General features: G+C 39.4%; 1 protein-coding gene across 8 annotated transcripts in view; it reads left to right on the top strand.

Annotated features, from left to right (window-relative positions):
- The first annotated feature begins 4,538 nt into the window (after window positions 1–4,538).
- magi2a (membrane associated guanylate kinase, WW and PDZ domain containing 2a) overlaps window positions 4,539–24,842 on the top strand; it is a 261,445-nt gene continuing 241,141 nt past the window's right edge. For all 8 annotated transcript variants that reach the window (XM_061959605.1, XM_061959609.1, XM_061959603.1 and 5 more), the window contains exon 1: window positions 4,539–4,993. In XM_061959605.1, coding sequence (XP_061815589.1) covers window positions 4,687–4,993 — 307 coding nt within the window. In that variant the 5' untranslated portion in view covers window positions 4,539–4,686. The remainder of the gene's footprint in view (window positions 4,994–24,842) is intronic.

Below are 24,842 nucleotides of genomic sequence, written 5' to 3'. Positions count from 1 at the left end.
GTCTTTGTCTCTCACGCGCGCACACACACACACACACACGCACGCGCGCACACGCAACAAACACACTCAGTTAAAGTAGCAACAGCGGCTTTAATAACAAATAAGTAGGTCACGGCGAACCTTCTCATCTGAACAGGAAGAATATTTATTGATGCGGCAGATGAGCAATTAATGAATCCATGGGGAGAATAATAACGATGAGGTTGAAATAGGGACCTTGCATAAATGACAAAAAAAAAAAGATGGTTCATAAGTGGCGTTGGTGCACATCCAAAGTGATGCTATCTCGCTAAATGAAATAAGAAAAACATGAAATATGTGTAATTTTTTCTTCTTGTTTCGGATGCACATGCATGGCAGGAAGTCCACCCGTCCAAGCAGATGGGAATCCAGCGATGTCGCCCCAGGGAGGTGGTAGTGGTCTGCTCTACATGATGTAATGGTGGTGACAGGCCTATTTGCAGGCTAATTAAAGCTGTTTAGGAATAAAACAAAATGGCCACATGCTGACTTTTAGTGCTCGTTCCAACATGACTGAGTGGGAACTGCAGCTCATTTGTTGCTCGAAGAAGATGCAGAATCTTTTCCTCCTCCTCAGCGAGAGGCATTCCTCTCCTTATTCAAACACTGCCTCCAGAATTCCTTCTTCTGTCCAAACACTCCCCTCTCTCTCTTTGCACTCTCTTTCTCCCACCTTTGGAATGCTGAGACGCCCCTCAGAGATGATGCATTGTCTCAAACTTTATTAGCAGCGTGATTCAAAGACGCTATCTTGAAGGCGTTGGGAGTTTTTTCCAAGAAAAAAACAGCAATGCACTAGATTAATAATGATAATAAAAAGATGTAGACATTTGCATGATTTATGATGATTTATTCCAGTCAATCAGACAAAAAAGATTAATCTGTTTAATTAAACGGACTGATGAGAGTAATCCTTCTGAAGAAAAACCCCAAAAGTATATTCTTCAATTATGTAACTAAAAAGAATTATATGTATATAAAACAATAACAAAAACTACTACTACCAATAATATTAATAATTGTAATATATATATAACCCTTGTATATATACTGTATATATGTATATATATATATATATATATATATATATATATATATATATATATATATATATATATATTTGTGTGTGTGTGTGTGTGTGTATATGTGCGTAAGTATATATATATATATATATATATATATATATATATATATATATATATATATATATATATATATATATATATATATATATATATATATTACAGTTATATACTGTATATAAAAATACAGTAATGATGATTATTGATGATTATAATGATGATGATATATATATGTATATATATATGTGTGTGTGTGTGTGTGCGTAAGTATATATACTACAGTTATTTACTGTATATAAAAATACAATAATGATAATAATAATAATCGTAAGAATAATAATAATAACAATAATAGTTATCATTATGATATGTATAAAAATGTAAATTATTTAATAAAAAAATGGGGAGAGTAGAAAACTTACAAATATTTTTTCAAACCTAGCTAAAGATTGAAGTACATTACATTTTACTCTAATCATATTATAATAACAATAATGATAATAATAATAATAATAACAACTATTATTATTATCATATATATGTACATATGCTGTAAAATAGTTATTATTATTAATATTATTATTATTACTAATATTATTGGTATTAAAAGTACTCATAGTCTATTTTGTTATAATTATTTGGATTGTTATATATATCATTTTATTTGTATATTTTATAATTACTACTTTTTATTATTATTTTTTCAATTTATCGTAGTTACATTTCATTTTTTTGTATGAATATGATTATTATTATTATCGTTTATATTATTTCATATGTTAGTACATTTTACTATCATTATTAATAGTTCAAAAGTTGTGTACTTTTTTGTTGCTAAACTATTTCATATTAATTCAAGCTATCATTATTAGAAATAAAAAAATATGTATATGTTAAATTTAATTTTTGCACAATACCTTTAATATTATTTTCAATTGATAGTTGGATGGATGGTTCGTGAAAATATTTATTCTTGAATATTTCATCAATAGCAATAAGAGCTCATTTTACTTTTTGTAATTTTTGTATATTGTTTTATTATTTATTTTATTAATATAATAATTATTCATTATTCTTAGATGCAATTATTATTCGTATTATTGTAAATATTATATTGAGTTTGTATTTTTTCCAATATTACACATATTATTAGATGATGATAATAGAATACAGTATATTTGATTAACATTATTATGTTTAAGCACTTTTGAACATGCTGTTCTGTCTTGCAAAAACATATCGCCTCATTTGTGGCAGCCAAGCATTCTTCTCTCAAAATCATTTGCTGAATTTTGTCCTCCTTTTATTTGCCTGACAGAGGGAGCGTGGATAATATTATAATGGCACATCAGTACAGTCTTGGCATTGAATTGGCACAAGTGTCATTAGTGAAAATGAGCTCATTAGTGAGTGAATTCCAAGATGGTGTCATTGGGAACTTTGACAACAACATCAATGTAACACATTTGTTACAAGAAGGCACCAGAGGATTTTTTCTTTGGAGCGTGACAAAGTTAAGTGACTCCTATAATAAACTGGAGAATGCCAGAGGTGGGTAGTAACGCGCTACATTTACTCCGTTACATCTACTTGAGTAACTTTTGGGATAAATTGTACTTCTAAGAGTAGTTTTAATGCAACATACTTTTACTTTTACTTAAGTATATTTATAGAGAAGGAACGCTACTTTTACTCCGCTACTTTTATCTACATTCAGCTCGCTACTCGCTACTAATTTTTATCGATCTGTTAATGCACGCTTTGTTTGTTTTGGTCTGTCAGACAGACCTTCAAAGTGCCTGCCTTACTGGTGACGTTTCACTTCGTTCCACCAATCAGATGCAGTCACTGGTGACGTTGGACCAATCAAACAGAGCCAGGTGGTCACATGACCTGACTTAAACAAGTTGAAAAACCGTCAAAAGCCTCAAGACTGACCGCACATGAGGACGTTCCTGTCTTCACAATAAAAGTACCGCGCCATCGCGCCTGCGCTTTCAAAACAAGAGTCTCCGAAAGCCAGCGTAAACAAGCTAGCAAGCTACGGAGTTTGACAGCAATATATTTCTTGTAAAGTGTATAAAAACGAATATGGAAGCTGGACAAATAGGATGCCAAAAACCCACCACTTTCATGTGGTATTAGACAGAAAGGAGGAACTTTTCTTCTCCTCCATTTGAAAACGTGGACGTTATCATCACGACTGTCTGATTACAATCAACGCAAGTCATCAGAATCAGGTAATACACCAACTTATATTCTAGTCTTCATTAAAGAAAGGAATCTATATGTTAAACGTGCATGTATATTCATTAAAACACCTTTAACATGTAAACAAAAACAGCAAAATAAATACTTATAAATTATATACTGTATATATCAATGTATATGTATGTATGTATGTATATATATATATATATATATATATATATATATATATATATATATATATATATATATATATATATATATATATACCGTATATATATATATATATATATATATATATATATATGTCTTAATAAGGTTATCCAAAAAATAGTGCTCGATACCGTAGTAGAGCGCAATATATGTATGTGTGGGGAAAAAAATCACAAGACTATTTCATCTCTACAGGCCTGTTTCATGAGGGGGGGTACCCTCAATCATCTCATTGAGGGTACCCCCCCTCATGAAACAGGCCTGTAGAGATGAAATAGTCTTGTGATTTTTTTTCCCACACATAAATATATATATATATATATATATATATATATATATATATGATATGATATGAGTGTGTATGTTACTCATCAGTTACTCAGTACTTGAGTAGTTTTTTCACAACATACTTTTTACTTTTACTCAAGTAAATATTTGGGTGACTACTCCTTACTTTTACTTGAGTAATAAATCTCTAAAGTAACAGTACTCTTACTTGAGTACAATTTCTGGCTACTCTACCTACCTCTGGAGAATGCACCCAAAATTCAGTACTCATCACAAAACAAGTGTATTGCACATCTTTATTCATTAGATTGACTTTTGTAGAGAATGCCCCTTGCAGCTCAAAGTAACTGCTAACTTTTTATGTTAAAAAAAACATATTTCTGACATAAAGAAACCTCAGTCGGTGGAAATAAAGCAACTCTTCCCTTGTTATGTGCTTCTTTTTTTTCCATGGAAAGAAAGATGCTCCTCCAGCCTTCACATCCGGGTCAGTCACGCTGGTTGGAGCTGGTTGCTGCCTTCAGGGTAGCCTCGTACAGTTTCAGAAGTCAAACATAATGTATCTCACTTCTTGGCACCGGCAATACAGTCATTTTAATACTGCTTTAGTATTACTAAAATTGGAAAGACGGTGCAGGAAATTGATTTGAAGTCAACAGGGTTCACTTTTTGCGAGTGAAGCTGTAGGGTCACACTTTCACTCGAGCACCTAAACGCATCATACGTTGAGCGCTTTGAACACCACACGGAGTGATGATCCAGCTGCTTCACAGAGGACATGGACTCAAGTGACGGCCAACACTGAGACGTTACCCCGGGGGTGGGGGAGACTCAAAGTGCGCTGGAACTTTCCTCCCCCGCCTCAATGTGAGCCATGTCCAAGAGTCTGAATAGGAAGAAGAACCACTGGAGCAACAAAGTCCACGAGAGCGTCCTCGGCCGGAGCGCGGAGGGAAAGCTGTTGGCTCCGGAGCTGAAGGGCGGTGCGGAGCATGGACAGTTCCCGCTCGTGGGCGAGCTTCCCCCCGGTGGAGCTCCGTGCCAAAGCGGCAGCTTCCTCCTCCAGGGCGAGCTTCTGCTGGAGGTGAACGACACCCCGGTGGCAGGGCTCACCAGCCGGGACGTGCAGGCGGTGGTGAAGCACAGCAAGGAGCCGGTGAGACTCAAGTGTGTCAAACAAGGTGAGTACACAACTTCACCGCCTTTCTTCATCCAGGGCGGGGCACTGCTTGCCTGAAAAAAAACCCAAATAATGTTAACTAATTGTTTAAGGTGTTCTCTACTTGGGGGATGCTGGTTGTAATGTGTTATTGTGGCAGAAATACGCTTTTAGACGACTTTTGTCATGCTAGCTGCTGATGCTAACTTTGGTCATTCAAGGGGGTGTGTTACATTTGAGGCAGCCAGAAAGAAAAACTACCCAAAAAGTTGACTACTCTCATTGCATTAGAAGTGTTTTTGTTATTGTTTGCTAAGAATGTAGTATTTACGTTTAATGAACCTTGGGTGAGAATGCTTCACACACTGGACTTTATTTTGCACACCAGCACACTCTAATCTAATAGAAGTGAGCCCAAACACCATAAATCAAAGATTGCTGCAAATTAAAAATACTGCTATCACATAAACCCTGAAAGTTTAAAAAAAACAAATATATTTTATTGCAGTGTTAAGGTGATTTCCACATTTAAAAAAAAGCAGCATTCTTTCTTTTATGACATTTGTGTGTTTATATATGTGTTTAAGTTAAAGTTAAAGTCCCAACGATTGTCACACACACTGGGTGTGGTGAAATTTGTCCTCTGCATTTGACCCATCCCCATGTTCACCCCCTGGGAGGTGAGGGGATGAGTGAGCAGCAGCGTGCGCCGCGCTCGGGAATCATTTGGTGATTCAACCCCCAATTCCAACCCTTGCTGCTGAGTGCCTCGCACATGGGTCTCAAACTCTGGCCCGCGGGCCAAATTTGGCCTGCCGTGTAATTTCACTTGGCCCTTGAGGCGATATCAAATTAACACTAGAGCTGGCCCGCCGATTATATTCAGCGGCGGTGCCGCAGTAACACCGCATTCACCGCTAATTCTCATACTTGCCAACCCTCCCAGGAGAGTACCAGATTTCAGCGCCCGTCCCGGAAATCGTCACATCCGCTTTTCATCCAGTCCAACGTGTGCTGGCCCAGTCACATAATATGTGCCGCTTCTGCACGCACATTAAAGTGAATGCAACGCATACCTGATCAACAGCGATACAATTTACACTGAGGGTTGCCGTATAAACAACTTTAAGTTTTGTTAGAAATATGCACCACACTGTGAACCCACACCAAACAAGAAGGACAAACACATTTCGGGAGAACATCCGCTACAAGGTGTATATTGTAGCGTCCCGGAAGAGTTAGTGCTGCAAAGGGTTCTGGGTATTTGTTCTGTTGTGTTTATGTTGTGTTACGGTGCGGATGTTCTCCCGAAATGTGTTTGTCATTCTTTTTTGGTGTGGATTCACAGTGTGGCGTATATTTCTAAGATTGTTAAAGTTGTTTATACGGGCACCCTCAGTGTGACCTGTATCGCTGTTGAACAAATATGCATGGCATTCCCGTATGTGTTCATACAGAAGCCGCACATATCTTGTGATTGGGCCGGCACGTTGTTAAAATGGATGAAAAGCGGACGTGATAGCAGCTCATAGCGGACGTTGAAGTGAGTGTCTTTAAGGCACGCCCCCAAGACTGTGGTCTGGGTGGGCTACGAGATATAATGACTGATGAACACCTTCGTTTGATAATGAAGGTTGCCTCAGCTCAAAGCCTGAGCCCCGACTTTAATTAACTAGCATCCAAGAAAATATGGCAGGTATCTGGCTTGGTTGGGCATATGATTAGATCAGTGTTGCAAACTGAGCAGTTTGAAGTCCTGATTTGGTTGGTATATTCATTGTTATTTTATTTTCAAATTTATTAGCCTGTGGAAAAAGTTAATGTTGATATTTACCTCAGAAAGCTGCAAATAGAAAAGAGGCATTCAATTTTTATTTAAATTGTATTTGATATGCCATTGATATTTTTGAATTATTATTATTATTATTATTATTATTTGAAACTCGATTTTGCATGTCACTATAAAGTTATATAAGCCTTGCTTGTTCAATATTCAATGCAAAACTTGTTTGGGTCCCTATTAAAAGGTTAACTTGTTCAACCTTGGCCCGCGGCTTTGTTCAGTTTTAAATTTTGGCCCACTCTGTATTTGAGTTTGACACCCCTGGCCTAGCACTATTAACTAGATCCACTCGACGTCCATTGCACCGGTCTCACCTTCAAGGTTTCTCATTGTAGCCCATTGTGATTGAGTTTTTCCTTGCCCTGATATGGGATCGTGGTTGGAGTTGGGAAATTGTGTTAGATGTAAATATATACGGAATACAATGATTTGCAAATCCTTTTCAACCCATATTCAATTGAATGCACTACAAAGACAAGATATTTGATGTTCGAACTCATAAACTTTATTTATTTTTTTGCAAATAATAATTAACTTAGAATTTCATGGCTGCAACACGTGCCAAAGTCGTTGGGAAAGCGCATCTTCACCACTGTGTTACATGGCATTTCCTTTTAACAACACTCAGTAAACGTTTGGGAACTGAGGAGACACATTTTTTAAGCTTCTCAGGTGGAATTCTTTCCCATTCTTGCTTGATGTACAGCTTAAGTTGTTCAACAGTCCGGGGTCTCCGTTGTGGTATTTTAGGCTTCATAATGCGCCACACATTAACAATGGGAGACAGGTCTGGACTACAGGCAGGCCAGTCTAGTACCCGCACTCTTTTACTATGAAGCCACGTTGATGTAACACGTGGCTTGGCATTGTCTTTCTGAAATAAGCAGGGGCCATGGTAACGTTGCTTGGATGGCAACATATGTTGTTACAAAACCTGTATGTACCTTTCAGCATTAATGGTGCCTTCACAGATGTGTAAGTTACCCATGTCTTGGGCACTAATACACCCCCATACCATCACAGATGCTGGCTTTTCAACTTTGCGCCTATAACAATCCGGATGGTTCTTTTCCTCTTTGGTCCGGAGGACACGACGTCCACAGTTTCCAAAAACAATTTGATATGTGGACTCGTCAGACTACAGAACACTTTTCCACTTTGTATCAGTCCATCTTAGATGAGCTCAGGCCCAGCGAAGCCCACGGCATTTCTGGGTGTTGTTGATAAACGGTTTTCGCCTTGCATAGGAGAGTTTTAACTTGCACTTACAGATGTAGCGTCCAACTGTAGTTACTGACAGTGGGTTTCTGAAGTGTTCCTGAGCCCATGTGTTGATATCCTTTACACACTGATTTCGCTTGTTGATGCAGTACAGCCTGAGGGATCGAAGGTCACGGGCTTAGCTGATTACGTGCAGTGATTTCTCCAGATTCTCTGAACCCTTTGATGATATTACGGACCGCAGATGGTGAAATCCCTAAATTCCTTGCAATAGCTGGTTGAGAAAGGTTTTTCTTAAACTGTTCAACAATTTGCTCACGCATTTGTTGACAAAGTGGTGACCCTCGCCCCATCCTTGTTTGTGAATGACTGAGCATTTCATGGAATCTACTTTTATACCCAATCATGGCACCCACCTGTTCCCAATTTGCCTGTTCACCTGTGGGATGTTCCAAATAAGTGTTTGATGAGCATTCCTCAACTTTATCAGTATTTATTGCCACCTTTCCCAACTTATTTGTTACGTGTTGCTGGCATCAAACTCTAAAGTTAATGATTATTTGCACAAAAAAAAAAAGTTTATCAGTTTGAACATCAAATATGTTGTCTTTGTAGCATATTAAACTGAATATGGGTTGAAAATGATTTGCAAATCATTGTATTCCGTTTATATTTACATCTAACACAATTTCCCAACTCATATGGAAACGGAGTTTGTAAAAGCCTTGGCGGGCCGCAGTTGAATTGGGCCTGCTTTAGACTCTGAAGATGATTTTTTCCAGACCTTTTTTTGTATACCGTCTTAAGAGATGTATCTATTATCTGTGTTATTGATAAACCGCGATTAAACTACAAACAATGGGTATTAAAGTTTAAAATCAAAATTATCGTCAAACCATGATTGATAACACTAAAGTGCTGATCATTAGTTCGCAATTAGCAGCGCTAAATATTATTTCGCAGTTCAGAGCAGTAGTTTGAAATCATCTTACTGTCTGGGCACCATGCTTGTTTAACGAGGGCCGTCGTTCTTCCTTCCTGAGTCTTGCCGCTGAAGTTGAAGTTCATCTATCTTTTCCAGATACTAAACAATTGCTAGTAGTACAACCAGAAGAGTTAGCCGTCCTTTGCTAATCATGCGCCAGACGGAGTCTATGGTCAGTTCCTCTCCGTCTGACGCGCTTTCGTTTCGGCTTGTCTGTTGACCCGATCTGCAGCGGTCCAAGCGTCGGGTGAGCATAGCATGCCTACTTTTTGAGCAACAACAACAACCAATCAACAATACCCGGATAGTAATGAATAACAATGATGATAATGAACAACTGATAATGAATAAAAAATTATAGATTTGGTGACAATACCCGTGGTAACGAAATGTGCCGAGACTTCTATTTGGATCGTTATCGTTTTAAGGTTCAGTGTGTGTTTATTTTTGTGCTGCGGGATGTTTCCAATATTTTCTTAACCTAATTTATCTTGACAGCTCTCAGTACTGTGCAGTATCAGGAATAGTACATTTTGTGTGGTTGTTTGCCAATATTTTGCTGTTACATGTGTAAACGCAAATCCCAGATGATCACCCTTTTTAAAAACACACAAACATCCATTTCAATGTGCACTAAAACACCCAAAGTCCATGCAAAGACATTTCAGTATTGTCCCTTAAGGATTTCTTGTGCGTTCCTTTCATCATCTCTTATTTCTGCGCTTGTTTGTGGAAAAACTAATGCTACAAAAACTTTAAGAGGTTTAGTGTCATCTCCTCGGGGATTCACGTAAAAGTGCTGCAAAGTGTACGAGAAACTAACATGCACCATCAACTATTTACTATTTACACTTTTCAGCAATTGCTTTTTTTCCTAGGTTATTTTTAATTCAGTCAAAAGGCCTGGATTCTTTTTGGAGTTAATACCTGTAACGTCCATCTACGCGATAACTGGGCTGAAGAAAAATAAACTTTATTAACTTTTCTACTTGTAACCAATAGTTTTAGTGCTAGGAGTTATTGATTATTTCTTTCAACTGCACTATTTATTTTCCATCTTTTGATAGCCATAGCAGTATTTTTTTGATAATTATCATAGTAGTATTTTATATATTGTAGATCTGATACAAAATATGGCTGCTCTAATCTTGTGAGACTTCTGTGATGACAATACCACACAATGTAAACCAATCAGAAACATCGTAAGGCGGGTCTTTACCTCTTTATTTTTCACACACACCTTAGCGCAGTGTTGTCAACTTGGCTACTTTGACACTAAATCTTGAATTTGTCCAGCTCCTCTTTCTTTGTCAAAAGCTACTAGCGACAAATCTAGCATTTTTTTGGGTATGTTTGGCGACATGAAAGCACATAACACTCCTAATATCCTCAACGTACCTGCGGTGCTGCTATGAGCCTTTCCTCACAGGCGGTACCCTGTCTACTGAATGTCTGCTCTCAGACAGCTTGTACTGAAAACACATTTTGTTGTACTTATATTACTCATTTAAGGTAGAGATGCACACCACTACTATATATGTATATGTATATACTGTATATGCGTGTGTGTGTGTGTGTAATAAAGGTGGGGGAAATAATTCATTTTTAGATTAATCGCAATTGGGACATGGACTATTATAAAATCGATTTGTAAATGTCAATAATAGATAATTGATTTATTTATTGTAAATAATGTAATGCAGATTTGGCTGACTACAGCGAGCCACCTCACCGAGTGATGGAAACTAATTACAAATGCACTGTTTTTAAATGTTGCAAGTGATAAACGCTTAATTAGTCAAACGAAAAGAAATGCAAAACTGCATCAATATACATAAACTAATGATGCATCAATAATTGATTTTTAATTGATCGGAGCTCCTGAATTGTAGTCGAATTGTGAGTCGCCCAAAGATTCCCACCTTCTAGTGTGTATGTATGTGTACAGTAGGTACGGAAAGTATTCCGAACCCTTAAAAATGTTCACTCTTTGTTTTATTGCAGCAGTTTCTCATTAATGTACACTAAGCACAACATCTTGATAGAAAAAACAGAAATGTAGAAATTTTAAACTTCCTTGGTGACGGTAATAAAGATCCTGGCAAGTGACAGGCTTCAACTTCGCACGATATCTCTCGTGTGATTTCGACTCTGTGGAAACCGTTTGGGAAAACTGTTTGTCAAAGTAAGGTCCATAAGGGCATGTTTAGATGAGTTTGGTGTGGAAGAGCCTCAGACGCATCCCTATCAAGGGTTAGTAGGCTTGTGTCCAATGGGAATTGGCCTAAAGCAAGACGACTGACCCGTTGCAAAGGAGACTCGTATGACGCCGTAATGGAAGGACTGTTGTTACTGAAGATGAGCAAAAGAAAATTCCGTTTAAATTGCTCAGAAGAAGACATTCTTCAAAAGTTATGTGGGATTTGTTCTGATAGTTCTCCAACAGTGAAAGAGAACTTTTTGCGACCTTCTTCATTATCAACGCTCTAGAAACTCGCATCGAGAAAACTGAAAATAGACTGAAGACCCTTTTTACAGTTTCATGGCAATGAATTAAAGATGAACAGGAGACGTCTTTGCTTGAGAGTTTTCTTTTTCTCCCATCGCACCAGACGTCGGACTGGGTCAGGCGGTCCAACGAAGGCAAAGCACAGCACAATTGCAACATTTACCGTAAAATCTTAGGATTTAGGATTTGTTGTGTGCAATATTGTAGAATATACCAAGCTTTGCTGAGACAAACTAGAATGGATATCATTGATCCTGCAATAATAGTCACAGGATGCACGAGTGTTGCCATCACATGTTGGCCCCTGGACGGGTACAGTGAGCTTTTTGGTTCATGTCATTATGTTTTTAAACCTTATTCAACAATAGAACTCAAAATGAATGGCTTGGTAGATGTGCGTGCGCCTTATAACATGCGCACATTATTACTGTGGCAATCAGTGTCTCCCATACATTCATTTACTTGTGGCGGCTGCCACAGGTAAATTAAGGGCTGCCAGAAGTAACAAATAAAAAATGACATTTTTCTTTTTTCTTTTAAAGATTTTGCAATACAGCAAGATAACACTTTACTTTAAAGATGGTACGTGTGCTGCTACCTCCTGCTAATCATGTTCTAGGCTAGGGGACGGCGTGGCGAAGTTGGGAGAGTGGCCGTGCCAGCAATCTGAGGGTTACTGGTTCAATCCCCACCTTCTACCATCCTAGTCACCAACCCTCGTAAATGATCTGTCTAGGGTACACTTATTAATGATGAAAAATTATATCTGCGATTACTTTTGAGTTAACTATAAACAAAATGCGATTTATCGGAAATAAATATTTTAAGCGTTTTTATATATAAATAAATAAATGATAAATGGGTTATACTTGTATAGCGCTTTTCTACCTTCAAGGTACTCTAAGCGCTTTGACAGTATTTCCACATTCACCCATTCACACACACATTCACACACTGATGGCGGGAGCTGCCATGCAAGGCGCTAACCAGCAGCCATCAGGAGCAAGGGGTGAAGTGTCTTGCCCAAGGACACAACGGACGTGACTAGGATGGTAGAAGGTGGGGATTGAACCCCAATAACCAGCCACCCTCGGATTGCTGGCACAGCCACTCTACCAACTTCGCCACGCCGTCCCATATCGTATCAATCAGAATCAGAAATACTTTAATAATCCCTGAGGGAAAATTAAGTTTTTCAGCACAATCCCATTCAAGAGCAGACAAACATTACAGGGAGACAGAACAGGATCGGTGACGGGTCTGCCAACTTCCGGCGCCCCTTACAAAAAAGGTGAGAAACAGGTAAACGCTGGGGAGGAGTGAGAAAAAAATATTCAGCCTGGGCCCCTGGGCCCCTGGAGAGGGGGTCCAGACTGAGGCCAAGGAGAGAAAAAAAAAAAAATATATATATCATCCATCCATCCACTTTCGGAGTCGTGGGGGCGTTGGAGCCTATCCCAGTTGCACTTGGCCGCAATATATATATATATATATATATATATATATACGTAAACTGAAAAGGCTGCCAATAGAGGCGTTCGTAAATCGAGGTTACACTGTACTTCCCTTTGTGTACTTAGTTTTATCATTCTGGACTATCAATAAACAACCTCGAGTTTAAAGTTTTTTCATCTCTAATTTAAAGGGCTGTTTAACTGTCTGCCAAACTAAACATTCCAAACGTTAGGGAGGGCAGAATAATACACGTGGAAAAAAACAGGGGTGTTTGAAGTGTATTGTAGTAATAAAATAAGCAAAAAAAAATTAAAAATACAGCAAAACAATGTAATGTTACAAGAAAAATATATACGGATACTAATAACTACCGTAATAGCCCATGGCTGTCTTTAAATATGGATCGTTTTTTAGCCTTTTAAATAAAATACACACTTCATAGCCAATTATGCAAATCGTACAATGCCGTTATTTTTACACCGCCATGGCTACGCCCCTAGTCTGTGGGAAACACTAGGCAGTCCAAATTAAATTGTGACGGACCATCATACTGTACATACATGCACATGGGGAAACCCTGCTGAATTATGCTGCTGTGTTTACTGTAAAACCTCCATTGTTTTTTAACCGTGATTCGCCATTCACCACAAAGTGTACATTAATTAGGCCAATGTCACAGGAGTGTGCGACCTAAGCTCCCTGAAGAAATATCTTTAAAGAGGCGGCGAGTGTTATCTGACTTTTTCCCAACAATTAACAGCATCAATACCTCATCTGGTAAATCCTTTGATGTCTCCTTTTTGTTTTTGTTCGGGTGGCCTACTGTTTACCACTGGACAGACCTTTGTAGTCCCTTTTAGTGAGAACCCCCCCGCTTTATTTTTACAGCATGAATGCATCCATTATTATTCTAATGAGATATGGCTTCATGGATAAGCTTCTTTCCGATCTTTTCTCCCCCCTAAATCTGCTCCCTCGAGGCCTACCTTCTCGACGCCAGCCGGCATCATTGGAGTCGGCATACCGCTGAGCGGAGTCTGATGGCATTTAAACTGTAGCAGGTAGCCCAAGTTACAGTAGTCCCAGGGTGACGTTGCATTGCCAGCGTTGACAACGCGCTCAAAGAGTATGGATAATGTGGATAGAAGAATGGAGCAGATTAGATTCACTGCATGAGTGCACCATAAATGAATCTAATTTGTTGACAGTTTGAACACCTTTTTACAGTTTCAATAGCTTCCAAAGGTGCCCTGTTCAAAAAAACGTGAATTTTCCCATTTGCTATTCCAATGTTTCCGAAAACAGCTCAACTTTTCAAGCATCGTCTTAGAGATAAAGCCATGTGGTTGAGTTCAGTCCAGTGTGGAAGGGTAAATCCTTGAAAGGACAAGGCAATGTACATAAATAACATGACAACAGTAAACATCCATCCATTCATTGTCTACCGCTTGTCCCTCTCAGGGTTGCGGGGGGTGCTGGAGCCTATCGCAGCTGCAAACGACAACAATAGACTCGAGATGTGACGACAAATGGTAATAATGATAACCGCGGTAAAACTCCTGACGGATACTATCTCCTTTTTTAATTAAAATGATAAAAAAAACTATGACTGATAACTGCACTTTGATAAACTCACTGCCTGACTAGCGCCAGTTCGCTAGCTTAAATGCTAACATGAAACAAGACATTAAGGTCATTTTTGATTAAGAAATGACATACCCCAATCTAAACTTATAGAAACACTTTGCTTTCTGTGCAACTAAGATATTCAATTGTGCTCATTGAACCTACAAGCTGGGTTCTCTCAGCAAACTCTGATCATTCATACACGAGATAGAGGTGTTTTTAGTATGATGCGTTCAAGGACCGCTGAACATGTAGGACGCCATAACACTGTCCAGAAGGCATAAATATTAGATTTGATTTGGTACACCATTTTCGTTTAATACATCTTAAAGTGCTACAGTACTGTACAAACCAATATTTAAAAGAATAAAAGCTTAGCCATTAAACAGATACAATACAGAAACTAAAACACTGTCAGTGAAGCGTAAGAAACACAAAAAATGCAAAATAGTGGGTTTTCTAACAGTGTGTCTGTTTATTTTTGTTATATATATATATATATATATATATATATATATATATATATATATATATATATAATTTCGTCAAAAGATTTTACTGTGTGTGTATCCGTACTTTTTGAGCACATGCAACAATACCCCGATAACTTTGATGCCATGAATTGATTTACGTAGACCCCGACTTAAACAAGATGTAAAACTTATTCGGGTGTTACCATTTAGTGGTCAATTGTACGGAATATGTACTGAACTGTGCAATCTACTAATAAAAGTTTCAATCAATCAATGAAATGTTCATGTCTTTACATCACTACAATAGACTTTATATTCCATTCTGGTAGTGACTATACTCTGCCCTCCAGTTACTCTTTGCACATTAAGCCATTTTTCACCAAAAGTTGAGGAACTTTAAGTTCCTGGAACCTTTTGTTCCGAGAACTATAGGTTCCTGTGCACCTGTGTGGTTTGCATTCCCACTGCATTTCACAGTTCAGATTAGTTTATACCAGGGGTCAGCAACCTTTACCACTCAAAGAGCCATTTTGACCCGTTTCACAAAATAAAGAAAACAATGGGAGCCACAAAACTCTTTTGAAATTTAAAATGAAATAACACTGCGTACAAAGTTTTTTTTTGCTTTGTGCTATGTATAAACCAGGGGTCTCAGACACGCGGCCCGCACCTTAATATGAAAATGTAATGTTAGTGCGGCCCGCGAGTTTTATATGAATGCCGCTTGACAGCATCACACTTGCCAACCCTCCCAATTTTTCCGGGAAACTCCCGAATTTCAGAGCAACTATTCTCTCGAATGTTTGCTGCTTTTCACCCAAACTACAGTAATAAGGGCGTGCTATTATGGCACTGCCTTTAGCGCCCTCTACAACCTGTACAAACAGCTTGCCAGCCCAGTCACACGTTGTATGCGGCTTCTGCAGACACACAAAAGTGACTGCAAGGCATACTTGTTCAACAGCCATACAGGCCACACTGAGGGTGCGCGTTTAAACAACTTTAACACTCTTACTAATATGCGCCACACTGTGAACTCACACCAAACAAGAATGACACCATAAGGCGCCCTGGGTTATAAGCCGCGCCTTCAATGAACGGCATATTTCAAAACTTTGTCCACCTATAAGACGCCCCGTGTTATAAGCCGCATCTAACTGCGCTAAAGGGAATGTCAAAAAAACAGTCAGATAGGTCAGTCAAACTTTAATAATATATTAAAAACCAGCGTGATGTGGGCGCGCACGGAGTCGTATATCAACATGGACGGAGCTGCGTGAAAAAAGCCACCCGGCCTCTTCGCGTAAACTTACCTTAACCACTCGCTCATCTTTTCTTCATCCATCCCTTCGAGTTAGCTTTTATGATGACGCCGGCTGGAAAGGTCTCTTTTGGCAAGGTCTTCCTTTTGAATATCACCATGGGTGGAAGTTTCTGGCCATTAGCATGGCAAGCTAGAACCACAGTGAAGGATGACTTCTCATTCCCTGTGGTGCGAATATTGACCGTACGTGCTCCCGTTGTATCCACAGTGCGGTTCACAGGAATATCAAAAGTCAGTGGAAACTCGTCCATGTTGATAATGTTCTCTGGCCGGATCTTTTTTTCAGCTATCTTGTTTTTACAATATGCACGGAAAGTAGCCAGCTTTTCTTGAAAGTCTTTAGGCAGTTGCTGTGAAATAGTAGTCCGTGTGCGGATGGAGAGATTGCGTCTTTTCATGAACCGGATCCCTGTCGCTTAGTAGGAGCCATTTTGTGGTCTTTACAGATGTAAACACACAAAGGAAATGAAACGTAATATCCGCGCCCTTTTTCTTCTTCTACGCGGGCGGGTGGTTGCTTACAGTAGAAGAAGAAGCGCTTCCTGTTCTATGGGGGCGGGTGCTTACCTTGGCGGTTGCTTGCGTAGAAGAAGAAGCACTTCCTCTTCTACGGGGAAAAAAGATGGCGGCTGTTTACCGTAGTTGCGAGACCGAAACTTTATGAAAATGAATCTTAATATTAATCCATATATAAAGCGCACCGGGTTATAAGGCGCACTGTCAGCTTTTGAGAAAATTTGTGGTTTTTAGGTGCGCCTTATAGTGCGGAAAATACGGTACCCTGAATTCCATGCATCTCTAACTCTTCCGGGCTACATTATACACCCCCGCTACAACCAAACTGACCCCCCCCCCCTCCGTGCGTCGGTTGAGGTGGGGGGGTTGGTTGTAGCGGGGGTGTATAATGTAGCCCGGAAGAGAGTTAGAGATGCATGGGATTCTGGGTATTTGTTCTGTTGTGTTTATGTTGTGTTACGGTGCGGATGTTCTCCCAAAATGTGTTTGTCATTCTTGTTTGGTGTGGGTTCACAGTGTGGCGCATATTAGTAAGAGTATTAAAGTTGTTTATATCACAACCCTCAGTGTAACCTGTATGGCTGTTGACCAAGTATGCCTTGCAGTCACTTACGTGTGAAAGCAGAGGCCGCATACTACATGTGACCAGGCCGGCACGCAGATAGCATGGTGTAAAAGCAGATGCGACAACATGTTGTAGAGGACGTTAAAGACAGTGCCATCACGGCACTCCCTCAATATTGTTGTCCGGGTGAAAATCGGGGAATGGTTGCCCCGGGAGATTTCCGGGAGAGGCACTGAAATCCGGAAACCTCCCAAAAATATCGGGGGGGTCAGCAAGTATGCAGCTGAGCCGCATCAGAGTGATCAAAGAGCCGCATGCGGCTCCGGAGCCGCGGGTTGCCGACCCCTGGTTTATACATATGAGGCTTATGACGTATGGAGGAGTGGTACTGTATATTTCTATGTTGATGCCATGTAGATAAACAGACAATATTAGGTCAGATGTATTTTACTAAAGTGTAACTAAATAAGATACAAAGCAATGCAGTACAAAAGCAAATGATTAAAAAACAAAAGTGTACCAAATTTTACATAATTAGTCGGTCTTTTGTCCAGTGTCCAACACAGTCACAAAGTCGTCCCCTCAGAAAATGATGAATTAAGTCCTTAATGTCCATTTCAGCTGGTAAGAATAGATAATAACTGTAGCGACAACATGAACACATCAGGTTTTATGTTAGCCTGTTAGCATTAGCATTTGGGTCACCCGGGTTAAAGTAAATAATTACACAAATGGCGTCGACTACGGTTACAGCATGTAACAAACTAAATAGTGAATATTTGATGTGGTTTACCCTTGTTCCACTCGTTCACTTCCTCATTTATTTCACATATTTTCTCAAAGAACAAGTTTGCCGAGGTCCAGTGAGAAGCTTGAGTCGTTGCTTCGACGTGTGGCGAAATATTCCTCTTTAAAAGAGTCTATTTACTTTTTGTAGCTTTGTGTGTCGAAATGAAGATTGTAAAAATTCAACTGCAAACCAGTTTGAACTCTATGGCCGAGTAAAAACACTGCAGATTGTTCCACTAATCAGCGTTTTTTAGCACAGAGATCCCCCTCAAAAGTTCCTATTGTTCCTTCTTCTTCTCCGTTGTTATGTTGCCAGAAATACAAATACACAAGAAATAGGAAATGAACATGTTGTCCTTACATACTGTAGTGGCGGCTTTTGGAACTTTCGAAAATACAAGTAATGGCGACTGGGAACCAAATTAGTTTCTGGTGGAACTTTGTTCACCTTAGAAATTTTGGTGGAAACACAGGGTCGTATTTCATTTGTTTGGGTAAATTGGAAAGTTCCTATAAAAGTTCCTGCCCTGGAAAAGGATCTATTGTCTAGCTCAGGCCTTTTGGGTACTTTACAACTGTGGGTGCCAAAATAGTTTTTAGATCAGAGATTTTCAAATAATTGGCGGTACTGTGACTGACAAATAGCTGAAATGGATAACATTTAATGCTGTCAGGAACAGTCCTTTGTTGTTTCTGCTTTTAAACGCGGCATCATGTTACTGGATTTTTAATCACCGTAGACACAACACTCTGCCAGAGGCTTTTGATGTCATCCCAGCTCCTTTGTGGCCATTAGCGTCTGGCCGGCGATGAATAACTGTCCAGACGCAACGTCCCCAAGCCCTCTGAAAAGTTAATTAAGTCTGACTTGTTGGAATCCATCATTTAGGAATGTTTGTTTCTCGTATATCTTAAAGATGATGGCAGACATTGCTTGTAATGTGCATTATTGCCATCTACAGGCCTGGAATGGAACATTAGTGCCTTAACTGTGCTTCAGCGTTGTCTGACACTTACTAGTCGCCAGCATCCAAAACCTCCTCAGCTTATCAACATGCCAAGAGTGTACTGTACGTTCACCCCGTGCAAACAAACACCCCCTTATTCTCCATGCCTTGACACTGCTAGCAAATCCTTTCAGTGATGTGCATCAAGTTGCGAGGACAAGACATGAACAGACAAAAATACCTGCTAGTACACAGTAAGACTTTATGCAACATGTCTGTGTTACATCCAATGGATACACTGGGGTCGCCTACAATTTTTCAATTCTCGTGGATCTTGGATATCAGTCCGATATCAGCAAAATAATAAGTATATGATTATATCGTCTGGAATCTAAACTCTCCAATAGAAGCAGTCCCGCAGAGCATTTAAATATTCAAAGCTCCATAGCCAGTTGACATCTAAATGTCCTCGAGTCAGCACACATGGTTGTGAATTAATTTACAAAAGGTAAACATGTTAGGCTACATATAAGACCTACCAGCCACACGACAGCTAAGCACAATTATGTATGTATAGTTGCATATTACTTACACATACAAAGTCTCGAAGGCAGAACTATATTAGAAAGCATCCAGTAACAAATGCGTCCACATCATTCAACTTACTGAGATATTAGCTTAATTTAATGGTTTATTGTGGCCAATAAGTGTAGCCAAAAACAATTACTAGTCCACTTCAACTAAAAGACAGCATAAGTCCATTCCAGACAGCTATTAATAAATAGGTTAGTGGTTTTCAAACAATACCATTGTTCTCAGTCCGTCTAATTTTGCTTGATCAAACTTTTTCTAACACTACATTACAGAATAATAAAAGTAAAATTCCTGCTGATATTGTATCAGATTTGGCCAATACTCAAGACTCCAATACTGATATTTTATTTGAATGGAAAAAGTTGTATCAGTATAACAGCTCTAGTAATAATGATTATAATACCAATATTTGTCCTTAGAGCCTGTTTATGATGAGCTGACAGCAAACGTAAAAAAAAAATCACCATTAATTGTATTCATGTCCTACTCCTTAATGTTACGTTGTATAATATACGGTTTAAGTATTACGTAGGACAAACACATAGTTACAGTGTACAATAGGTCACAGCCTATTTGCCGTTTTGCATTTGCGCCCCGCATATTCTTGGATTTTCAAATTGTAAATAAGTAGTATTTTGAAATAAATAGAAAGTGTTTTGATTGCGCTATCTACAGGGGAAGAAGATAGCTGCAGCTATTATTCAAGGAGAGGGCACATTTTTGCAGTCAATTCATTTCATTTTCCAGCAGGAAGATGCTTTTACAGGACACCATGTTGTGTGTTTTCATGTTTTGTAAATATGAACATGTTATTATTTCCTAACGTGTACAATCAAATTTAAAATGTGTTTAATTACTGTGAGAGGCATATTATTGGGTTTAGAGCAGTGATGAGTACCTGTTTTTAGTGGGTTATGGGTCTTTACTGCGGAAATATTCTTGAGCTTTTACGCAGATTTTTTTGTCTATTAGCGCTGAACGATTTTGAAAAATAATCCAACTGCAATCCCCCCCTCAATGTTATAATTTCAAGGTCCTCTTGTATTTTTCGATACACACTTTTTTTTGAATTTTGGATATCATCCACAGTCTCTATGTGGGACAAGAACACAACTCTTTCTCTATTGTATTCTAAATAGTAAAAAAAACTGCTAGCAAGTGGCGGCTAACAAAGTAGGTAATGAGGATACAATTTTTTCTGCCAAAAAAGCCCTTCAAAAACCTCCAAAAATCTCTAACAATGTTTTTCATACATGCTGTAAGTATATATGCAATGTAGTAATATTCATGAAAACATGTAATATTTACTGTATTTTGGTCCTTTTAAACATTACCCGAACGTCTTTCCTGGTCACATTGATTTTACAGAGCGCATAGCAATGATCGCTATTTCCGTCAACAAAAATACACCACCGCTTATCATGGTAGACTTCATGAGAGCCAAAGATGACGACTTTGTTACAAATGATGATCTAGAATTTTATCTTTTTGAACCTGTATATACAGAGGATGAGCTAACAGTTTTAGAAGCTGGGTCATAGGCAGATCCATCCATCCATCCATCCGTTTTGTACCGCTTGTCCCGTTCGGAGTCGCAGGGGGTGCTGGAGCCTATCTCAGCTGCATTCGGGTGGAAGGCGGGGTACACCCTGGACAAGTCGCCACCTCATCGCAGGGCCAACACAGATCCATCAATAATAAAACACTAAGTCATCACGTAACACTAGTGCTAAACAAGAAATACAAAATAAGAACATAACAAAACAGTCACTTATAATGTGTGCTCTCACTGGGATACAGACTGGTGAGATGGTTGTATTTTTCAGCACCCGTTTTTGTGCTCCCATTTTCATGCGGAATACATTATAATCTTCACTCCTCAGGTAAAATATGCTGCGAGCAAACTTTTACTGGGGGGTGGTTCGGGTCCATAAAAAAACAGGCATGTTCCGTAGTTTCTACCGCGTCGTCAGTTGGATGCTTTCACTTGACCTCGTCCTCCGTGCTGGCGAGAAGTGTTACCACCTGATTAAAGGGGAACATTATCACCAGACCTATGTAAGTGTCAATATATACCTTGATGTTGCAGAAAAAAGACCATATATATTTTTTTAACCGATTTCCGAACTCTAAATGGGTGAATTTTGGCGAATTAAACGTTTGTTCCGCACAATTTACCGACGAAAGCTATGCTACGACAGAAATGGCAACCGTCCCTTATGCCACCGAAGATGATCAAGAGAAGAATATCGACCCTAGCTTCCCCGGCCTGCTGACATCAACTCCAAAACTGGACAGATCAGCTTTCAGGAAAAGAGAGCGGATGAGGGTATGTCTACAGAATATATTAATTGATGAAAACTTTATAATATAATAATATATAATATAATTTAGCTTAAAAACATTTATTTTTTTCAATCATTCGAGTACATTCGGGTAGTCTTGTGTAATGCAGTATTTTGTGTCTATTTAGGTATGGTTAACCTGAGTGCTGAAATCGTGGAAAAATATATGTTCTTAGCGCGCCTGAATTGGGCTGCCTGCACTCTCCAAGTGCATGTTGTTGCTAAATGTATTTCATATGCTGTAAACCTAGTTCATAGTTGTTAGTAATTATCTTATCAGACAGTGTTAAGCCGCTGAAATCCGAGTCTGAATCCGAGCTACCGTATTTTCCGCATCATAAGGCGCCCTGGGTTAAAAGCCGCGCCTTCAATGAACGGCATATTTCAAAACTTTGTCCACCAATAAGCCGCCCCGTGTTGTAAGCCGCATCTAACTGCGCTAAAGGAATGTCAAAAAAACAGTCAGATAGGTCAGTCAAACTTTAATAATATATTAAAAACCAGCGTTCTAACAACTCTGTTCACTCCCAAAATGTACGCAAATGTGCAATCACAAACATACGTATATCAACATGGACAGAGCTGCGTGAAAAAAGCCACCCGGCCTCTTCGCGTAAACGTAAACTTACCTTAACCACTCGCTCATCTTTTCTTCATCCATCCCTTCGAGTTAGCTTTTATGATGACGCCGGCTGGAAAGGTCTCTTTTGGCAAGGTCTTCCTTTTGAATATCACCATGGGTGGAAGTTAGCATGGCAAGCTAGAACCACAGTGAAGGATGACTTCTCATTCCCTGTGGTGCGAATATTCACCGTACGTGCTCCCGTTCCACAGTGCGGTTCACAGGAATATCAGTTGCTGTGAAATACGGTAGTAATCCGTGTGCGGATGGAGAGATTGCGTCTTTTCATGAACCGGATCCTTGTCGCTTAGTAGGAGCCATTTTGTGGTCTTTACAGATGTAAACAGGAAATGAAACGTACGGTGATATCCGCGCGTTTTTTCTTCTTCTTCCGGGGGCGGGTGGTTGCTTACAGTAGAAGAAGAAGCGCTTCCTGTTCTATGGGGGCGGGTGCTTACCTTGGCGGTTGCTTGCGTAGAAGAAGAAGCGCTTCCTGTTCTACCGGGAAAAAAGATGGCGGCTGTTTACCTAAGTTGCGAGATCGAAACTTTATGAAAATGAATCTTAATATTTATCCATATATAAAGCGCACCGGGTTATAAGGCGCACTGTCAGCTTTTGAGTAAATTTGTGGTTTTTAGGTGCGGCTAATGGTGTGGAAAATACGGTAATAGAACCTTGCTGTTCGATCCGCCATGTTTGTTTGTATTGGCATCACTGTGTGACGTCACAGGAAATTGGACGGGTGTATATAACGATGGTTAAAATCAGGCACTTTGAAGCTTTTTTTAGGGATATTGCGTGATGGGTAAAATTTTGAAAAAAACTTCGAAAAATAAAATAAGCCACTGGGAACTGATTTTTTATGGTTTGAACCCTTCTGAAATTGTGATAATGTTCCCCTTTAAAAGGCTATCAGACGCACGGCCAATGAGGCTCAATTAAAGGCGGGGCTGTGAGATTAGGCGACTGGCTGCAGCAGCCCGGGCGACGTTGTCGACATGCTTGTGAAGCTCTGGGCCCTGTGAAGACCCCACTCACCCTCTGGTCAAAATTTTGCTCATATTTTGTCTTACAGACCATCTTCAAGCTGCTTCAGAAGGCACTCTTTTGTGCTGAAGCTCTTCTGTAAGCCCCTTTCGACTGTGTCTTAGTCTCCGTCAGCCATGTTGTAGTTATAGCGCTTCCACATGCAGTCAACTGATGCTACGTTGTATTGGAAAGGGAAACATGAGCATGTATGAGTCAGTATGCCCTACAAGAGGATAGAGAAAAAGAAAGAACTTATTGACTACAATGGCGGAATCTTCAGGTAAACTTCTACCGTGTATGACGATATCCATTGATGTCACTAATTGTAAAAGATCACAACTGGCCGCAAATTCCAAACGGAAGACAAGATTGTTTTAGAAATATCCCCGCAATGCCTCCATGGTTTGATTTCAAATCTTCGGGACTTATGCAGATCCCAAATACACAAAAACAGTTACCAAAAGGTAAGAAACGTTTTTTTTGTCATAAGGTGTATCATTTGATGTAAGTTTAACTGTCACTGTTAACATTATCACCTTAGCTGACATCTGACCGTTTGTGACAAATTAGTGTTTTGTGTTCAAATTAGACATCCAGTGTAAAAAAACCACAAAAGTGACACCCGGCTGTCAAAGGCTACACGGCATGCTGATAATGACGCCTCAACACTAGCTTCAAGCGGGTCGTATCCCTCCGTTCAAAAGCGCCGGTGGAATGCGGAGAATGCGTTTTGGAGCGAGAAGCAATTTGAGAAGAAGCTCCAATGACGGATGTGGAGTTCAAACACACAAGGGGCTTTATAGGAATTCTATCAGGATATCTGTCCTCCTTTTCTTATAGGATCTATGTCTTTATTTTCTACAGCTGCCATTTATTCCTTCTTGATGCTTCCAGTCATGAATGTGTCCAAAGTGCCCCGTGTGCCAGCAGCTAATGATGAGTCATCTGCAGACAGTCTGCTCGGATTTAATGAGGCTTAACAGATTTCACATGGCGCTGACGTTTCCCTGTTTCTTCTTCTTAAT

This window comes from Nerophis lumbriciformis, linkage group LG05 (assembly GCF_033978685.3).
Source record: "Nerophis lumbriciformis linkage group LG05, RoL_Nlum_v2.1, whole genome shotgun sequence".
Classification (NCBI taxonomy): Eukaryota; Metazoa; Chordata; class Actinopteri; order Syngnathiformes; family Syngnathidae; genus Nerophis; species Nerophis lumbriciformis.
The sequence above is the reverse complement of the archived record's forward strand: the minus strand, read 5'-3'. Positions and strand labels throughout refer to the sequence as shown.